General features: G+C 41.0%; 2 protein-coding genes, 1 long non-coding RNA gene and 2 other non-coding genes across 13 annotated transcripts in view; 2 read left to right on the top strand and 3 right to left on the bottom strand.

The window, feature by feature from the left end:
- The window catches only part of polr3e (polymerase (RNA) III (DNA directed) polypeptide E), a 15426-nt gene extending 13891 nt beyond the window's left edge, over positions 1-1535 (bottom strand). Inside the window, exons 1-2 of the mRNA XM_032503162.1 lie at positions 1346-1535; positions 349-449 (exon numbers count right to left, since the gene is read on the bottom strand). Of these exons, the coding sequence (XP_032359053.1) occupies positions 349-387 (39 nt within the window). The 5' untranslated portion in view covers positions 388-449; positions 1346-1535. The remainder of the gene's footprint in view (positions 1-348; positions 450-1345) is intronic.
- Positions 1536-1654: 119 nt separating this feature from the next.
- trnal-aag (transfer RNA leucine (anticodon AAG)) lies at positions 1655-1736 on the bottom strand. The gene has a single exon. It is a non-coding gene; the product is annotated as a tRNA-Leu (tRNA).
- A 350-nt stretch (positions 1737-2086) lies between these two features.
- Positions 2087-15464, bottom strand: eef2k (eukaryotic elongation factor 2 kinase). 9 transcript variants are annotated; one of them, XM_032503137.1, is made up of 20 exons: positions 15242-15464; positions 13560-13816; positions 13028-13087; positions 11509-11609; positions 9361-9421; positions 9236-9273; positions 8426-8597; positions 7792-7941; positions 7573-7705; positions 7357-7484; positions 6672-6891; positions 6487-6554; positions 5684-5761; positions 5308-5364; positions 5061-5126; positions 4393-4524; positions 3696-3884; positions 3489-3613; positions 3086-3264; positions 2087-2454 (listed from the first exon to the last, which is right to left on the bottom strand). In XM_032503137.1, exons 1-20 carry the CDS (start codon positions 15447-15449, stop codon positions 2345-2347), a joined length of 2532 nt encoding a protein of 843 aa, XP_032359028.1. In that variant the 5' UTR covers positions 15450-15464; the 3' UTR covers positions 2087-2344. The 9 variants fall into 9 exon arrangements, with proteins under 9 accessions (XP_032359028.1, XP_032359035.1, XP_032359036.1 ...); XM_032503144.1 differs by lacking the exon at positions 15242-15464 and adding an exon at positions 14395-14870; XM_032503145.1 differs by lacking the exon at positions 15242-15464 and adding an exon at positions 14420-14870.
- On the top strand, positions 4519-15065 carry LOC116671773 (uncharacterized). Its single transcript, XR_004327355.1, has 3 exons — positions 4519-4808; positions 7024-7031; positions 14972-15065. It is a non-coding gene; the product is annotated as an uncharacterized LOC116671773 (long non-coding RNA).
- A 580-nt stretch (positions 15465-16044) lies between the features above and the next one.
- On the top strand, positions 16045-16126 carry trnal-uag (transfer RNA leucine (anticodon UAG)). Its single transcript has one exon. It is a non-coding gene; the product is annotated as a tRNA-Leu (tRNA).
- The last annotated feature ends 940 nt before the right edge of the window (positions 16127-17066 follow it).

Below are 17066 nucleotides of genomic sequence, written 5' to 3'. Positions count from 1 at the left end.
CAGACTTCTCCAAACAGTAGATGGGTGTACCCGGGTCCCACCGGTTTCTGCCAGCAGTATTGTGGTAACCGTCCAAGCCTTAGTGACTATTTCACACCGTGGATTGATATATTTTTAGTGAGCTGTTGAAAAGATAAAGTTCCAAACACACTGTGTTTTTGTAATGATAAAGCCACATGCCTCCCAGTGAAATGGTGTAGCTCATTGAAGAGTTTTAACAACAATGATCTTTGGCACAGAGCAATAAGCTACTCAAACTTTAGAAAATGATCACAATAAATTAATTGTGGGTTAAATTGTCTTCAACCTTATCTTTTTTTTTTTTTTAACTTCAGCCAGCGGACATACCTCCTCTATAATGGGGTCATCATCATCCCCGCTGGCCATATTGATGTGAACTGAGCGAGGAAAGGAGACGAAACAGGAGCAGCAGATCTCAGAGATCCAACCTGGAAACAAAGAAGCACAGAGTTACAGTCATGTATTCTACAGCTACACATCACTGTTGACAGGTGCTAAAAAAGACAACAGATGACTGGTGGCGTGTGCATGTACAAGGACAATGTCATTCAGCAATTTTAAACCAGAATCATTACAACTTTCTTTTTGGGTTGCTAACCTATTTGAGCTCTGTAGTAGAGGATCTGTTTTCAATTAACCGACACCAGAGTTAACGTTAACTACGAACATCCCAAAAGATGGCCCACAGCCAGACCATGAACATGCAGTCTGTCAAGTGATGCGATCACTGACACAACCAGGTAGATCTCACATGATGCAAGCCAATGCAATCAACATTGAATGACTGCTCTTCATCCAAACACTGGAACAATCGTTACATATAGCTAACACGTAAAAAGCCGATTGTTATAATACGTAGTACAGAAATGTAACGCTATTCGTAGGGGGAAAAAGTCATATAACAGGCTAAGTTAGGTTGACTAGCAAGCTAGCAACAATCCCTTCACAGACACTTATCATCACAGGCCTGCACTACACTGCTGGTTAAATTTCAATTCTGACTTGAACAATGTACCGTTACACATGTAAAAGAACGCAAGACAAAAAGCAACAAGCGCAACATTTATTTCCCTGTAACGTCAGCTACAAAACGTATACCAGCTAGCTAAGCAACGAAACTAGCTAGCTAGCTAGCTAGCGAACATGCAGGTAGCCGGTGATAAGAAGCCTAGCCAGGCAACTTTAGCCTAGCATTAGCAAGCTAGCTTGGCGTGCTAATCATAGACAGTTATAACTAACATGCAAGTCAAAATAACACACAGTAAAGTCACGAAGCTCCTGTTGCGTTTTATAAAATAACATCCAGACTTTATTTAGTGCTCACCTGCACACTTTACGGTACCGTTGTAGCTACCTCATCCGTGTCTAACAGTCCAGAAATGTGGTGCGTAAAGATGTTGGGTAGTGTCTAACTAACTCGGGCTGCTGAAGTCTGTCGGTGTCAGTAGCTTACCATGTTGACTCCGCTCCACACTGACACGTGGGGAGGAGCTCGTGCCCATAATGCACAGCGAGACCAGTTAATCTTTTTAACATTATTTACGGTATGTAACTTTGTTTAAAGCTGGTCCAGTGTAAATTCGTTTATGTATATTAACATTGATTAAGTAGATTTGGTAGTATGAAAAGATTATGGCAGCGGTGGGATTCGAACCCACGCCCCCGAAGAGACTGGAGCCTTAATCCAGCGCCTTAGACCGCTCGGCCACGCTACCTTGTAGGGGGCCAATTTTATGCCATTTTGTAATATTTGCAACAAGTTAAACATATTTATTTCATCGCACCTTAGAGGGATAACAACTGATAGCTTTTATTTAAAGTGACTACACCTTAATGTTTACATCTCTCAGTGAATAACAAATTAACTCAGAACAGACATTTAATGACAGAGCTCTTGTCTACCAGAGAGGAAAAAAAACAGGAAAAAGTGTTCACCAATAAAAAGCAAACTTTATTTAACAGTTTTATACTCCATATATTTTTTTTTCACATGCATTCTTTTAACATAACTTTGGGGGCCAAGTAGGTAAACCATTTTCTTTGTTTTGATCCTTTAGACATTCTCTTTCATACAACCACATTCACTTAGTCAAAAGGTAATCAAAGACAGGAAATTAAAGAAAAGCCAGGATGACTCACAAGCAACAAAAGAAGAGCAGAAACCGGATTTAGGTCTGATCCCAGGACACACACGCACGCACACACACACTTTGCAAAACATTTTGTAATAAAAATATGTAAACTGTAGCCATTCAGGTTGTATCGTAAATATTAACTCCTGTGGCCTCCTCCTCCTTTTTTTAATAAAATTGTGTGTCCAGTATCACTCCTCCATTAGTGCCCAGGCTTCCTCAGCTTTCATGTAGTACTGGTTAGCCAATCGTCCTTTCATGGCTTCCGTGGCCGCTTCTGCTGCTTCTGTAAACAGATCACCTGCAGGGAGGGATGGCAGGTGAGGTTAGGGGGGAAGCAACTACTGTCTCTGCATCAGTTAATGGAAACTCGTGATAGAATACCGTTAGAACAAGGCTGGTGAGTCTCTACATTTTTCTGAATTTTGCCGATTCTCAGTATATTATTCTACATGATAGGTACATTGCACTAAAAAAACTCTTATGTATAAATGTAAGCTCTAAAACATTTGAAGCTGTGGTCAGTCTGTTAAGAATCACAGCAATTACAATGGATCACAATGACAACCCAGAGTGTCTCTCAAACCACACAGAGCAACCACTCTGCTGTTTTATCAGTATATATTGTTGAGATTGTTGGGCAACGCTTTCCAAATAAATTGCAAAACACCCCTTTTCCCAGCAGCGCTTTGGAGCTAAAAGGAAGCAGTAGCATGAGATGGAGAGAGAAAGAGTGTATTTAGCCATGTTGTGGAGAGATCATATGGATTAACAGCAGAGACATCACATGGATTATGCAGCAGTGATTTTAAAAGTTTCTATTACTTTTTGCCTGGTTGAAACAGAGCAAATTCCAGTGGAGTAATTCCTAAAAGTATGCAGGTATATTGAAGTATATTTAGCACAGTGAGGCTGGGAGAATAGAGTCAAACCTGCTCTCTGTGGGTCTGCTCTGAGGTTGTAGCCTCCCACTTGGTACATCTCTGCAACTCTGGCCAGCAGCAGGTAGCGGGGCTCGTCCTGCGTCCCATCGAACTCTCCCCCCTCGTCATAGTCTGACTTTTTCAACACACTGTCATACCAGTGAATCGCTTCCTCCCAGTCCTGCATTCTGGATGATTGAGAAATAAAAACCAAGAATGCACAAACCTTCAGCATCAAACATAGTTAAAATTGTGCTTCTTTTAAAAAAAAAAAAACTCCCTGTAGGGGGCGACATTATCATGACTGTTGGACTAGAATTTCTGTGTTTAATCAGGATATATTTATCCACTGACTTCAAACTTAAAAATACAAGCCCACTGTTCATACTGAGGTAAAATAACATTCACTGACCTGTCAGCGGACAGATTGAACCCAGTATCAAAGGCTCTGGCCACTATGATCATAGAAGATCTGTCACCAGCCTCAGCAGCCTGCAGCAGATACTTAAAACCTTTCATCTTGTTTCCAGCATTATCCTACCAACAACACAGACATATTAGAGCAAGCACAAGGCTGCACAGTGCAAAAAACCCAAAAGGCCAAATAACTGTGTGGTACCTCCAGCTCTATGTCTGAAAGTATATGATGAGGCAGCTGCAGACAGCACTGTCCCAGGGCTACGATGGCCTCCAGCTCTCCGCACTGCGCAGCTCTCTCCAGGTGCATCATGGCCGAGTCCTGATCCCACTGCTCGTCCTTTTCACAGAAGCGACCCGCTTCATGGTACCGCACCATCGCAAGGTGGACCTGGTTCAGGAGGAAGGACATCCGGAATATATTCAACCAATGAAACTAACCTAAATCAATAACAGACCATCAGACCATGCGTTCCAATTTTGGTGAAATTCCGTCTACCTGTTTTTTTCAGTACTACTTGGACCAAAACGCTATTATATCTTCAGGAAACATGTTGAACATGTATCATTTCCAGATAGAATAAAACCACTAAGTATGTCAATTTCTTGTATACTAGCTAAAACGGTGTTCTATAAAAGATTAGTATACATCCTATACGGTAGATTTGTACTGTATAAAATTCATAGGTTGGAGACAGCATTTAATATGTGCTCCTTTTTCTCTGTTAAGACAAAACACATCTGTGTATATTGGGGAAAATAGTCGTTACGTGTGAGTTTTGTAGAATTTAATAATCTTATGGTGTATTGCTGCTTTAGGCAAGGCAGTGTGAGTTGATTTCAATCCAGCCATATGTATAATCTTTTTTAATGTCAAACCAACCAATCTGAAGTTTTACCTTTCCAAGGATCGACTGGCCGATCTTCTTCTGCAGCAGATTGTCGAGTCGCTCCACCTCGGTGGCCACACAGGACGGCCGATGAACGTGGGAGCGAGACGAATGGTAGAAGCTCCACTTCTCCTCCGTCAGCTGAGTAGAGAAAGGCAGTCGAGATATACAGGAAGGAGAACGAATGATGAGGGTAAAATGTGACCTCCTGTTCTTTATTACAATAATCAGAAAACTAATTAAATGAGGATGGCAAATCAAGTGCTGGCTGACAAATCACTCTCAGGGTTGAACCCATCCAGACAAGTCTGCTTTTGTTCTGTTTTTACTGATTAATGACACAAAGCTGGAGGAGTTCATCCCTGTTGGCCTCAGTGAATGCAAAAGCCATGTAAAGAATGGGAACAGGAGCACACACACACAAAGTTGTCATTAGCAAGATGGCAGACTTAGTGAAACAGAAGTTGATGGTTTTTTGGTTTGAAATGTTGTTTGTTTCTTTGTATTTAGCATTTTCAGTCGGTTTTCATTCACTATAAAAAATAAAGGAAGAGTTGACATGGAAACCCTGGCAGCTTGTGTACTCAAATTTCCGCTTGAGAATCACGCTTAAAGCTTTATAGCACTAAGACAGCAGGTGAACACCTGGCTTCACCAGCCTCCGTGCAAATAATCACCCAATCGTTATCAGCATTGTCTGTATTTAAGTTTGCAGAGACTCTTGGAGGAGTTACCATCTTCCTCTAATGAGGGAACATAAAGAGTAGGAGAAGCTAAATTAGAGGAAACGTGAGGAACAGCTTTTGGTGGTAAATTGGAAAAGTGAAGAAAGACAAGGATGAGAAAAATTAGAGGAGGATTATTTGATGATGATGGTGATGATGATTATGAGGTTTACACACTGTTGTCTCTATGTTTGTTTACCCGTCTGACACTGTCCTCATCTGACTCAGAATAATGTCTCTGGATGCGATGATGGACCTACGGGGTGAAACAAAGAGCATTTATAAAACCTACAGTCAGACTTCATGTGGAGAAGAGGAAATGTTAACAGACCAACAGCTGTTGAGAGGACAGATAACATGCCAGAGTATGCTTACAAATATGTCTATATATCCAGTTTATATACCATATCTACAATATCTTATACTGTATGTCTACTTGGTAAAAGTCAGACATAAACAAATACATTTCTTGGCATTGTTTATCTATAGGTTAACGGTCTTTTTGACGGACTGCTAAAAAAAGAAAACCTGGAATTTTTTTCTGGACAAAATGAATGTCAAATGGAAATCATTACCCCGTCTACATGGTCATTTGGATCCCCCTCACTCCTCCTCTCGCTGGGGTAGCCGCTGTCCCCGCCGCTATCAGATTCCTGCAGACGGAAATACAAATGTGAAAAAACAGTGTGGTGACCCGCGAGTTATGTGGCAGCACTGCAGGCAGTATAGCTCAAAGTTCAATCATGTTTCCTCCAGCTGGGGAGCATCTCAAAAATCCCGTCTCTTCTTTCTCATGCTGATATTGAGGATGTCAGTCATGCTTTTACATCATCATGTCTAGATTACTGCACTTTGGGTTTAATAAAAAACAAAAAAAACAACCAGATAACTTTGGCTGGTTCAAATTGCAGTGGCTCAGTTTTTAACAACTTCTTAACTTTTATAAAGCCTTTCATTAATGTTATCCCACGGTTGTATTTTTTTAGTTTTAGTATCTATACTACTTATTTTATGTTTTTTTATCCTGTTTAATTCTGGAGATTTTTTTTTTGTATGGCCTAAGTATAAAGTTAACTGTAGCACTGAAATATTTTAATCTTGATTTTTCCGTGTAAAAGGTGCATTTAAATTAAGTTAATTATTATCATTATGAGTATTATACCGCAGCCAACACTTTTAGCCAAGACTAACTCTTTTGTTCACCTTTGACCCAAATTTTATTTGCTCATTTGCTTATTGAAAAGTAAATAGATGACTAAAAAAGACCCAAACACGGAGCTCTGGGGACTCAACATGGACCTGAGGTAAACTGAATTAAAAACGACAAATTGGTTCTGGGTCATTTTCCTGTTATTTGTTTGGAGTTGCATTTGCTTACCTTGTGTTCCACTGTGTTGTTGTTATTATTGATTCTTTCATGCTCGTACATTCCAGTAAAAGAAAAACCTGTAAAATGTGGAAATAATACAACACTATTTACAACATGGACACCATGATAAACCACATTCAAATATACTGTTACACATGTGCAGTATGTAATAATAAAAGTGTTCATGGATGTACCGATAGGGGACTTTCCCATAAATCCATGTGCAGGTTGAGGGGAGCAGGGGAATGTGAGAGGGGAGCAAGGGATTGAGTCCACGTCGCTCATGCTCTCGTCTGCAGAAGACGTCTCAGACAAGCGGGATAACAGCAGAGGTGCCCGGCTTGCTGACATGGTACGAACACGAGGAGAACCGCAGTGCTCCTCGCAGCCCCTTAGCACCGTCTGGGCTGACCGCTGAAATAAAACAAGATCAATCTGTATAAAGGAAACAGCCACAGAACTAGCGAACACACAGAAGATACAAGTAAACCATCCGTCTTCTGCTAATCCTGCAACTGAGTTAGAGAGCGAGTGTGTGCAGAAGAGCAGGACAGGTACCACTTTTTGGACATTGTTGTATTACTGCATGATTTCATTCATGTGGTGCACTTTTCATTCTTTTTTCTTTCTTTGTACTTTTTTTGGCTACATACTGTATTTAGTTGTTTTCTGATCAAACACTAATTCTAATACAGGACAGAACAGACACAGTCATGCCGAAATATGGCAAATGTAAACATTTCTAAATGTAAGGGACATTTCCCCCCCCGTTTTGATTTATTCTACTCATTATTTTTATAAACTATTTTTACCCCGACCCGCAGCTAACTTCTGGCCCTGGCTCTCACTTCCTTTATTATTATTAAAATGTTAAATTACAAGCAGTTTGTCGGTGCAGTCCAGCTGAGACTTCTCTGCAGGGGAAAGGTCAAAAGGTGTCAGGCCCATACTCTTGCAGATCTTGTTACACAGGTGGGAGTGGAAGAACAGAGCCATGCCTCGCACACCTGGAACACAAGTATTATCAGGATGGAGTCTCTTGAATAATTTCGAACTGTTTAGCCACAGTTTATCAGTATCAAAAGAAAATTGTACCTAGATTTCCATCTCCAAAGTCAGTCCCCCTTTCTGTGTGGATCTGAGGGTCAGTGTAGAGATCTCCGACTCCTTGGATGTCCACCACGATCAGCTGGTGGCCCGATCGCTCAAAAGTAAAGTGACTGAAGGCCTGATGGATACAAAAGAAATTATTATTAAGTTAAGTAAGTATATAGGTTAAGTATTAGCTCTGACATGAAAGGTAACGTGGCTTACCTGTGGAGTGAGTCGGATGTTGTCGTCCCTCACAAAGCCGGAGTTGGAGTTGTATTTGATGTAGTTGCCCTCGATGTAATGTTCCAGGTGGAAGAGAGGTTTACCTGGTCTGTCCATCATCTCTATCACACACATCTGCATGATGTCCACCTGAGGATCAGAGAGAGGTAAACAACCAGTACATATATGCAGTACAGGACCTTCAGTGCCAGCAAGTGTTTTTGATACAGATCCAAAAACATATTAAAAATCCGTAGTTAAAAATATAGAGCTGAAACAATAAATCAATTAATTCATTAGTCAATCAACAGAAAAAATAATTTGCAACTATTCTGATAACAAAACATTTGTTTGATTCATTTTTCAAGTAAAAAAACCTTTGGACTTGTGGTCGGACAAACACTGGGCTCTGCAAAGTCTCGATTTATTGACATTTTATAGATCAAACGACCTATCTATAATGAAAATAAGCATTAGTTTTAGCCTTTAATCTAAGACTAAAATACTTCCCATTGTCAAAATAACAAGGGCTATGGGATTGTGCTTGTGAGGAAGAATCAACTGATTTTGTCCGTACTGTCCTGTCCTGTCCTGTCCTTTTAACGCCAGCGGACTGTAGATGTTTCTCCTGTACCTGTTTGGGAGGTCGGTGGCGGTTGTACTCCTCTCCCCAGAGTTTGGCCTCCATTTGCAGCTTGACGTCTTCAAAGTAAACATTTCTGTCCACCATCTCCATGTAACGCTTGGTCACATAATTAGATGCTGACTTCCAGTTGCTGCAGTGTGAGAAATTCGACAACTTTTTCCTGGAGGGGAAATAAGAAATAAGATGTTACAGTAGTGAGCAGCATTGCAGTTACATATAAATGTAGACTCAGAGATAAAAATAAAACAACTTTATAAATATACATAACTAAAGCCACTTTTTTTTTTCTTAGCATTAACCTGGGTGACAGTCTGAGTGTACAAATCCAACAGGTAGACATGTTCTTTTTGAACTAGTTTGGGCTTGTAAGAGCTGGGTGATTTATTTTTTAAGCTCCGAGTTTTGTCAGAGTGTAACATTTCTGTGGGATTCAGCTGAAGTCTATTTTACAATTCCCACATAACAGGAATAAACATAAACAATAAGACTATTATACCTTTCACTCTGCAGTGTCATGCAGAAGCCAAAACACAGCAGAGCAGTGTTAAATCATCCAGGGACTCAATGGCGGCCATACAGCTGGTTTACTGGGATATTTTCAGTACCATCTTTGGCTCTAATTTGTCAGCGAGTTGGTGCAAGAAATGTGAAGAATGTGTCCTGCACCACTTCTACGTTACCATGGACATAAACTGCTTTGTTTATTTTACTGAGACCACAAAGGCCTTCGTTACTGCATCTCAAGGGCACTGTTCGCTGTATGAGACCTGATAAATATAGAGAAATATTTCAACTTACGTTCGGAAGCACTCCCTCATGGCTCCTTTCCCAAACGGCTGAGATAAATAAATAGGACAAAGAGATGAGGAAATTCTTCTTTAAAAAAATTGGTAAAATGATTTGGTTTCAGGGAGCAGTAATACCTGGGCAGCCATCTTGATATGGACCTGGTCTTTAACCCACTCTTCTGTGATGGCATTGTACCTGCGAAAAAGGGACAGTGACTTTAGTCCAAATAAGATGGTTATATTGATTATGCTCACTCAAATGTGGCTCAAAATGTTGGATTCTAAGGACAAATCTATCTCATCACATAGAAAGTTTGGTTTTTAGCCATGTTGCAGCGTGGCTCTACAGACTGGAATGTCAGTTGTTGTGTCCAACATTTTGCTCCAGACTGACATTTCTCAACAGCTATCTGATGGATTGCCTTGCAACTTGGTGCAGACCCCTTCAGGCTCAAGTGTAATCTTTGTGTTTTGGACTGCTGGCCGCACAAAACAAAATAATCTGAAGACGTCAGCTTGGGCTGTGGACAGTATGTGATGCCGATTTTGATTGATTTTCTGACTTTATAAGAGAAGTATATAGAAAAATCAAGAGATAAAACAACAAATCAATAATTAAAATAATCTTAAAATGGCAGCCCAATCTTTTTAGTTAACATTTTTGAAATTGTCGCTCTGTAAAACAGCATCTCCTTTCCAGCAGAGCAGCTGTGAGACAGTCCATCTGTGGGTCAAGGTCCCCACAGAGCAGACCCAGTGACCCTGCTGCTCTGTGGGGACAAAGGGTACTTGTTTGTTTTTGCCACCTGTTACATTACAAATAACTCACACTGGATGGGCTCTAACACTGAGCTGAAATCCTTTCTCTTTTGAATTTACTTCAGTTTCAAAAAAATTAAAAAAGAGAAGATGTGTGATATTTTAATGTGTGTGTCCTCTTTTCATTTGTTTTGGCTTTAGCGTTAAAGGAATTTGTATAATCAGGGAAGAACTCATACAGTCAACATGACGATACATGTGTACACACTGTATGCCTGGGTCAGTGTGTCTCTTTGGCTTGGGGGGGCGTGTGTGCTGATTTAATAAATGCTGCAAGAACTGTAGGTGCAGCCGCAAGTCTTCACATCTGTAACCTGAAGTGCCTTTAAACTAGTGACTCAGTGTTAAGCTTTCCTTCGCCACTCAAAGAAAAGCTCTATTCCCCGTCCAATATCTTTTCTGCCAACAAACCTTTGGGGCCAGGGAACACAGTGTACCGTGACATTCATTCCATCTAGTTCATACTACAGGGCTGCTTCATGGAGGAAAGGAGGAGTGAGATTTTCTGATGTGGGTAAAAATAGCACATGAAAAGAGAACATGAGGGCAAATCCCACCTCCTGTCAGTCGAATCCAAGTTCTGATATGTAATGTAACAGGCCTAACACACACACACACACATGCATGCACACACGCACGCAGGAATTCATTACCCTCCTTCTTTTCTGCCCACACCCATTCAAATATGTGTTGACACCTTGATTTAACACTGCCCATGTATATGTAGCTGCCATGTTGACCATAATAACTGAGTGCATACTCCAGTGTCCCACCTCCAGTACGAGATAACCAAAATGACTGAGTGAGAAAAGGGCGTCAATGTGCCCAGTCAAAAGTTCAGTAATGTTTGTCAACAGTTAACATTAGCACCATGTACCGAGATATGAGCAACGTGGGAATCTCTTAGGGTCCACTTACACTGAAATGTGTTGCGTCTTAAGCTACTTATCAATATTTTGGTCAGAAGACTGTATGATGTGAAAGTGGTCCCTCGTAGTGATGAAAAAGAGAATTATCAGCCGACTGTGCAGCTCCTCTTTGCTTTTTGGGCATTGTTAGGCCTTTCTTAGACAGGACAACTCGAGACATGAAAGGGGAGAGGGAGGGGGGAGGATGACATGCAGCAAAGGGCCACAGGTTGGAGTCAAACCCGGACCCGCTGCCTCGTAGAATGAACCTCTACTTTTGGGTGCCCAGATAGCTCAGTTGGGAGAGCGGGAGCCCAAAAATAGAGGTTTACTCTACAACGCATACAATTTAGCATCTTTTTAGCGAATTGTTTTGGTTTTCCTGCAACTTATCTCAGTCTGTCCCGTGCATGCTGCCCCATTGGCATGGCTTACTGGGACACTTAACAAAATGTGTTTCACCTGTGCTTTTCCTGCTACAACAAATCAAAATGTCTGCCATGAAAAAAAGGTATATTACCGCTTTAGATTCCCAACAACACAGAGTTATTGGTACCTGTAACGAATGCAAGGTTCAGTCTCGATGTCCTCCAGATGAAACTCGGCCCAGGGGTCTGGCCTGGCTTTGGCTTTTTCGATCGCATTTTTCCAATGATCCTGTTGCAATGAACAAACACGACTAATAAGCTGACAGAATGTGATTTTATGCAACAACAAAAAAAAATGAAAAATGTGTTTCACAAACAGGTTTGCTAGAGGGGAAGCTGTTTGATGCGACAACAAAAAAAAGGATATGTAATTTGTTCAGAGAAGGCAATTCAAATGCTTTTTTTGTGCTCTCTCAGAAAAAACATTTTGCTCACTAAATGACCAAATTGTTCAGCTTTCTTTCGTTCTAAGTATTTGCATTGAATCGGCTTTAGAGCTAAGGAAGCCTACAATGTGGATCATTCATCAACACAACTCAGGGACACACCAATGGAATCTAGAGCCTGCTCTAAGGAGGACACTTCTTTACTTTTTAACAGAGTGCAAACCAGGAAGTAAAAAAAGAAGCCAGGATAGAAAAAAACACATATCTTCAACACAAACCAGGGATAAAACACACAATCTTTAAAATGACATGGAAATCTAACTCACAAAATGTTTTAGAATGAGGCACGCCTCACGATACATTATCAATTGGGGGTCAACCAAGGTCTCGACTTCATTAGAACTCACTGCTACTTTAAAATGAATGTGATCACCGTGTGATGTTTCCTGGCCATCTGCAGTTGTGCCATTTTTAAAAAATAACTTTCCTGAAATGACTTACAGTTCAAGTGTCATTGGTAATTCAAATCTGCACAAGTAACCCAAACCCTGACCTATCCTGCACGTCGCCCTCGTACCACCCTAGCAATTAGACATGTTTATATTTAGAAGGAGGAGATACGTGGAGAGAATTGTAACGGGAGTGTCACGTCTGGTTGTGACGAGGAGCAGAAGACACATCTACGTCAGACCTCGTTCACCTGCAGAAGTGTGCACCTTCTCCATGCTGTCAGAGATATCCCAGCCCGGTCACAAGACTTAAGGATCAAATGGTGCAGCCTGGTATGGTTCTTTAGTGCACAGCCATGCTCAAAACAGATGTTAAACTTAAATTTCTCTGTGGGATTTGTGTCATTTTCTAAAACAATCATTTAGAGCAGCAGCACCTTTGATAAAAAAAAAGTGCTTTCTAAAACCAAAAAGACAAAGAAAATTGCACATTTGCTCCAGAAAAATATAATTTTGTTTTTCAGTGTAGTTGTCTAAAATAACAGCATAACATTCGATGTGCTTGTTTAGTGTAAACTAATTTAATGAAGCATGGAAATACAGTAGGAAGGAAGGGAGGATGTAATGATTAGAATACACACATCATCAGTCGTTAACAGAGAGTAGATGGAAAGTATGTCACCACAAATGATTTTTTTTTTTTAAGTGAAGGAAAAGGACAGTAAATTACAGAGTGGTGTGGGAAGTAGGAAGGCGATATGGTCACTGGTGAAGAGGGAGAGGAGGAAGATAGAATTTAATCTGTAACATACCCGTGCGCTCTGAGACAAAACATTGTACGACTGAGGTTCTGCCATCGTTTCTGTTTCATTCTATGTAGAAAGGTAAAGAAAATGGACGGCTTTTTGTCAACAAACAAATGTCAAGAATATTAAATACTCCAACTAACATGAATTGCTTGTTGGTTTAAACAACAACACTAGGCCATTCATCCAAGCAGTTGGCTGGTGCCCAATGCCTCCGATTAGACTGAATAGTAGCTCACTGCTCATGTGCAAAAGGCCTGAATCTGAGAAGACGTGAAAGACGTGTTTACAGGCAACTACTCTGGTACTTCCTGTTCTTTAGAGAGAGTGCAGTTAAGAGGTGTCTGACCAGCTGATACTGATTTGTGTATGCAGGCACGTACAGATCATCTCTCCTTATAAGGGAAAGAGGTGTGTCACAGAAAATTGACAAACTGAGTGTTTACAGTAGTGCATGAACACAAAAAAACTAAATACAAATTTGTTTTTGAGCATGACTAAACAATCCTCCAGCACTTTTTAAGTGGGAAGGGCTCACCCTGAACATAAAGTTGCTCTTCGGTAGAGAGTTTGACAGCTGCCGGTCGTAAACCCGATTCTTCAGGTAGTGACAGACTTCTTTGGCGGAGTCCTCCAGGATGGGGCAAATGAAGTGGTCGTCATCGTCGTCATCACTGGCGTTGGCGTCACTAAGGGATGAGGCCAGCTGGTTGGGGGCACGTCGCTGAACAGGGGGTCTCTTGGCGCTGCCCTCGTCCTCCATGCTGAACATCAGATCATCCTCCATGATGCCTGCTGTTGTATTGTAAAGAGAGGAGAGTGAGGAGTGTCAGTAGACAGAGAGCAGTGAATTGCTTTGAGTTGAAAGTAAAGCTACATAAAGGTTTACAGTTAATCTGTGGCAGCCATGTTAGTACTTGTTGACAACAAACCTGCATCATGGCTGCACAACCATATGTATGCATCCAATGCCATATATGAGAAAGTTGTCTGTGTTATCTTAAATGTGGCTGCAAGGTGATAATCATTGGCATAAAAGTAAGGTCAATCAATGGTAAGCTTAAGCACGCAAAAGCAACTAACATCTATGTTATTCAGTACTGTACGCACTAAAACGTTTCACTGTAATCCAGGGCAAGTGTGTTTCCGTATTTTCGGTATAACAGCTGGCTGGTGGAGAGGGACGCAGAACCAAGCAAAGTAAAGTCCCTGCACTCCTGCTGGCACAATGTGCTCTCATAGAAATCATGCAGCAGCAATCATGTTGTTTGTTATGTTACAGCTTGCTACAACATTAATTTCCCCAAAGGGTTAACTTTGGTTTCGTCTATTGTTACTTGTGGTAAGATGCAAGTGGTATACAAACAACCTACCTTTTATCCTGGGCCACAAACACACCTTCAATTCGTCAATCTAACAGACTGACAGACAGACAGACTGACTGCCTCACAGTCTCAGTTAGAAGTTAGAGTTGACAGGGTTACAGCTGATATAGTTTAAATCTGCCCCCCAAGACCCGACTAGATCGGTCCTATTTCTCCAATGTGTCCTGATGATCCGGGGACGCGGCTGCCGATAGCGGAGGTAGGATCGATCCAAAATATCGATAATATCGATACCAACGTTGGTATTTATACTGACCAATGTAATAAGATCGATCCTTTAGGTTTCATCAAAAAAGAGATTTGACTGTCTACGTAAGTGCTGCTGATTTAAGTGGTGGTCCTGTCACAGCGCGGAGCAGGCACGGAGCAGGGCCACTTTGCTCCTCCTCCCCCCTCTTGTGATTTGATGTTGTACCGTCACGTGACTCTGCGGCGCCAGGAAAACAAGCAAGCAAGCAGCCAGGCCCCAGCATCGACTGTATATTTTAATATTAACGATCTATGGGCCCCAGCAGCGGCCAGCCGAGCAGCACACACACCAAGAAGTGAGCACAGTACAGTATAGAGACGGAGCAGAAAAATGGCAGAGAGGAAGAGGAGCGCTGTGTGGCTATATTTTCAGGCCGAAAATGAAACAACAGCTCTATAATTTGTAAAAAGGCTTTAAGATACAGTGGTAACACAACAAATATATACGCAAATGACAATTCTGTCCTTGGTTTTAACTTATAAATAATCCAAATGTAAAATCACAAAACACTTAGGCTAATATGTAAATTCATCCTTCTCAATTATTAAAAAATTCTGGTATCGGCGATTTTGACCCTGTATTTACTTGGTATATGATCTATATCAAATATTGCAGTGTATCGCACGACGCACACCACTAGCTGCTCGGCCTGAGAGGTGTGTTCCGTCCGCCACGGCACCGTGAGTCCTCCGCACGTACAACACTGGTTTCTGACAGCCCCGTGGCCCCCGCTCCAGCCTTCTGCTGCTTTCAGGGCTATCGGAAATATAAGACAGACATTGACAGCTGACATAGGCAAAAAGTAGAAGAATCTTTCGAGCTGTAAATACTTTATCAAAAATTCAAAGCCGGCTGAGACTAAGAGTTATTTAAACTTACACTTGTATTTAAAATGTAATATTATATAAATACTAACGCGTGAATATTGTAGTGACAACAACGGAGGACCATTTGAAAGCCGCACTGAACAAATTACCTTACGTTAAATCAGCGTTACGTAACGTTACTCCACCTCGTGAGGAAAATTGGATAGCTAGCCAAAATTTCCGACTATGACTACACATATAGGTAACGCTAAGTTATATATTAGGTAGAGTGCAACAGGTGACATGTCACAGAACAAAATGCAAGACGCTATGCTAACTTATTTATGTGCAGCATGTTTACCAAATTGAGTTTGGTAGTTAACGCTAGCTACCCCGTGTGGAATGGTCTGGCAAAGCGCGACTATTAGCTACCCCAGCTAACTTTACTAACTAGCAATGAGACGTTAGTATTTCTGTGCAACCGTTGCCGTTCAGTTTGTAACCTTAAAGACATTTAACCAATAGAGTAGAATATACCTGTATTTTACATAAATTGTGTACTGTGTTTCTGTTGGTTAACATGGTAGCGTGGCCGAGTGGTCTAAGGCGCTGGATTTAGGCTCCAGTCATTTCGATGGCGTGGGTTCGAATCCCACCGCTGCCAGACTTTTTGTATTTCTTTTTGTTTTCTTTAACTATCAGTCATAAATGCATGCATAGACATCCGTGCATGGACCCTCTCCTTCCTGGATGTAGTATATATATGTAACTACCTTCGGCACGCATTCATTGAGCGCCAGGTCAGGTCTGTAGCCTTGTGCTACAGCCTTGCAGTTTGCAGTTGCTTGTGCAAGTGTTTGGTCACTTGTCTTGTGTCTGTCTGTGTATGTGTCTTTGTCTGCATGTGTTGTTTTGTCTTCCCTCCCTTCCGTCTAAACTCCCTGTTTTTTGGTCGTTGGACGCGTTCCCATCCTCGGTCTATTGTTTGTCACTGATTGTAATTTCTAAATGTATAAAAAAGTAAAAAATATAAAAATAAATAAATAAAAATAAAGTATTGATCACAAAAAATATATATTATATATATATACACTATATATATAGTAATATTATATATTATATATATATATATATATATATATATATAATATATAATAATATATATATATATATAGAAAGTGTGGATAACTGAAAACATGCCTTGTATTCTAGTTTCTTCAAAGTACCCCCCTTTGCTCTAATTACTGCTTTACACACTCTTGGCATTCTTGATGCGCTTCAAGAGGGAGTCACCTGAAATGGTTCAACACGTCTTGAAGGAGTCCAGAGTGCTCAGCCTTGCGGCACGTTGCCTTCACTCTGTGGTCCAGCTCACCCCAAACCATCTCGATTGGGTTCAGGTCCGGCGGCTGTGGAGGTGCAGCACTCCATCCCTCTCCTTCTGGGTCAAATAGCCCTTCCACAGCCTAACCAACCAAGGGTTTGCAGCGCAATCAAAAAAGCAACGGGGGACTACTTTGAAGAAACTAGAATATAAGACATGTTTTCAGTTATTTCACACCTTTTTTGTTAAGTACATAATTCCACATGTGTTCATTCATAGT

This window comes from Etheostoma spectabile, chromosome 21 (genome assembly GCF_008692095.1).
Source record: "Etheostoma spectabile isolate EspeVRDwgs_2016 chromosome 21, UIUC_Espe_1.0, whole genome shotgun sequence".
Classification (NCBI taxonomy): domain Eukaryota; kingdom Metazoa; phylum Chordata; class Actinopteri; order Perciformes; family Percidae; genus Etheostoma; species Etheostoma spectabile.
The sequence above is the reverse complement of the archived record's forward strand: the minus strand, read 5'-3'. Positions and strand labels throughout refer to the sequence as shown.

Excerpts from the sequence above, each read along its gene's own strand:
- eef2k (XM_032503137.1), bottom strand. The coding sequence starts at position 15,449 with ATGTCAGCTGTCAATGTCTGTCTTATATTTCCGATAGCCCTGAAAGCA. Across the intron at positions 9,274-9,360 it reads ATATCAAGATGGCTGCCCAG|CCGTTTGGGAAAGGAGCCAT; the intron begins GTATTACTGCTC and ends TATTTATCTCAG. Across the intron at positions 8,598-9,235 it reads ATGAGGGAGTGCTTCCGAAC|GAAAAAGTTGTCGAATTTCT; the intron begins GTAAGTTGAAAT and ends TTTCCCCTCCAG.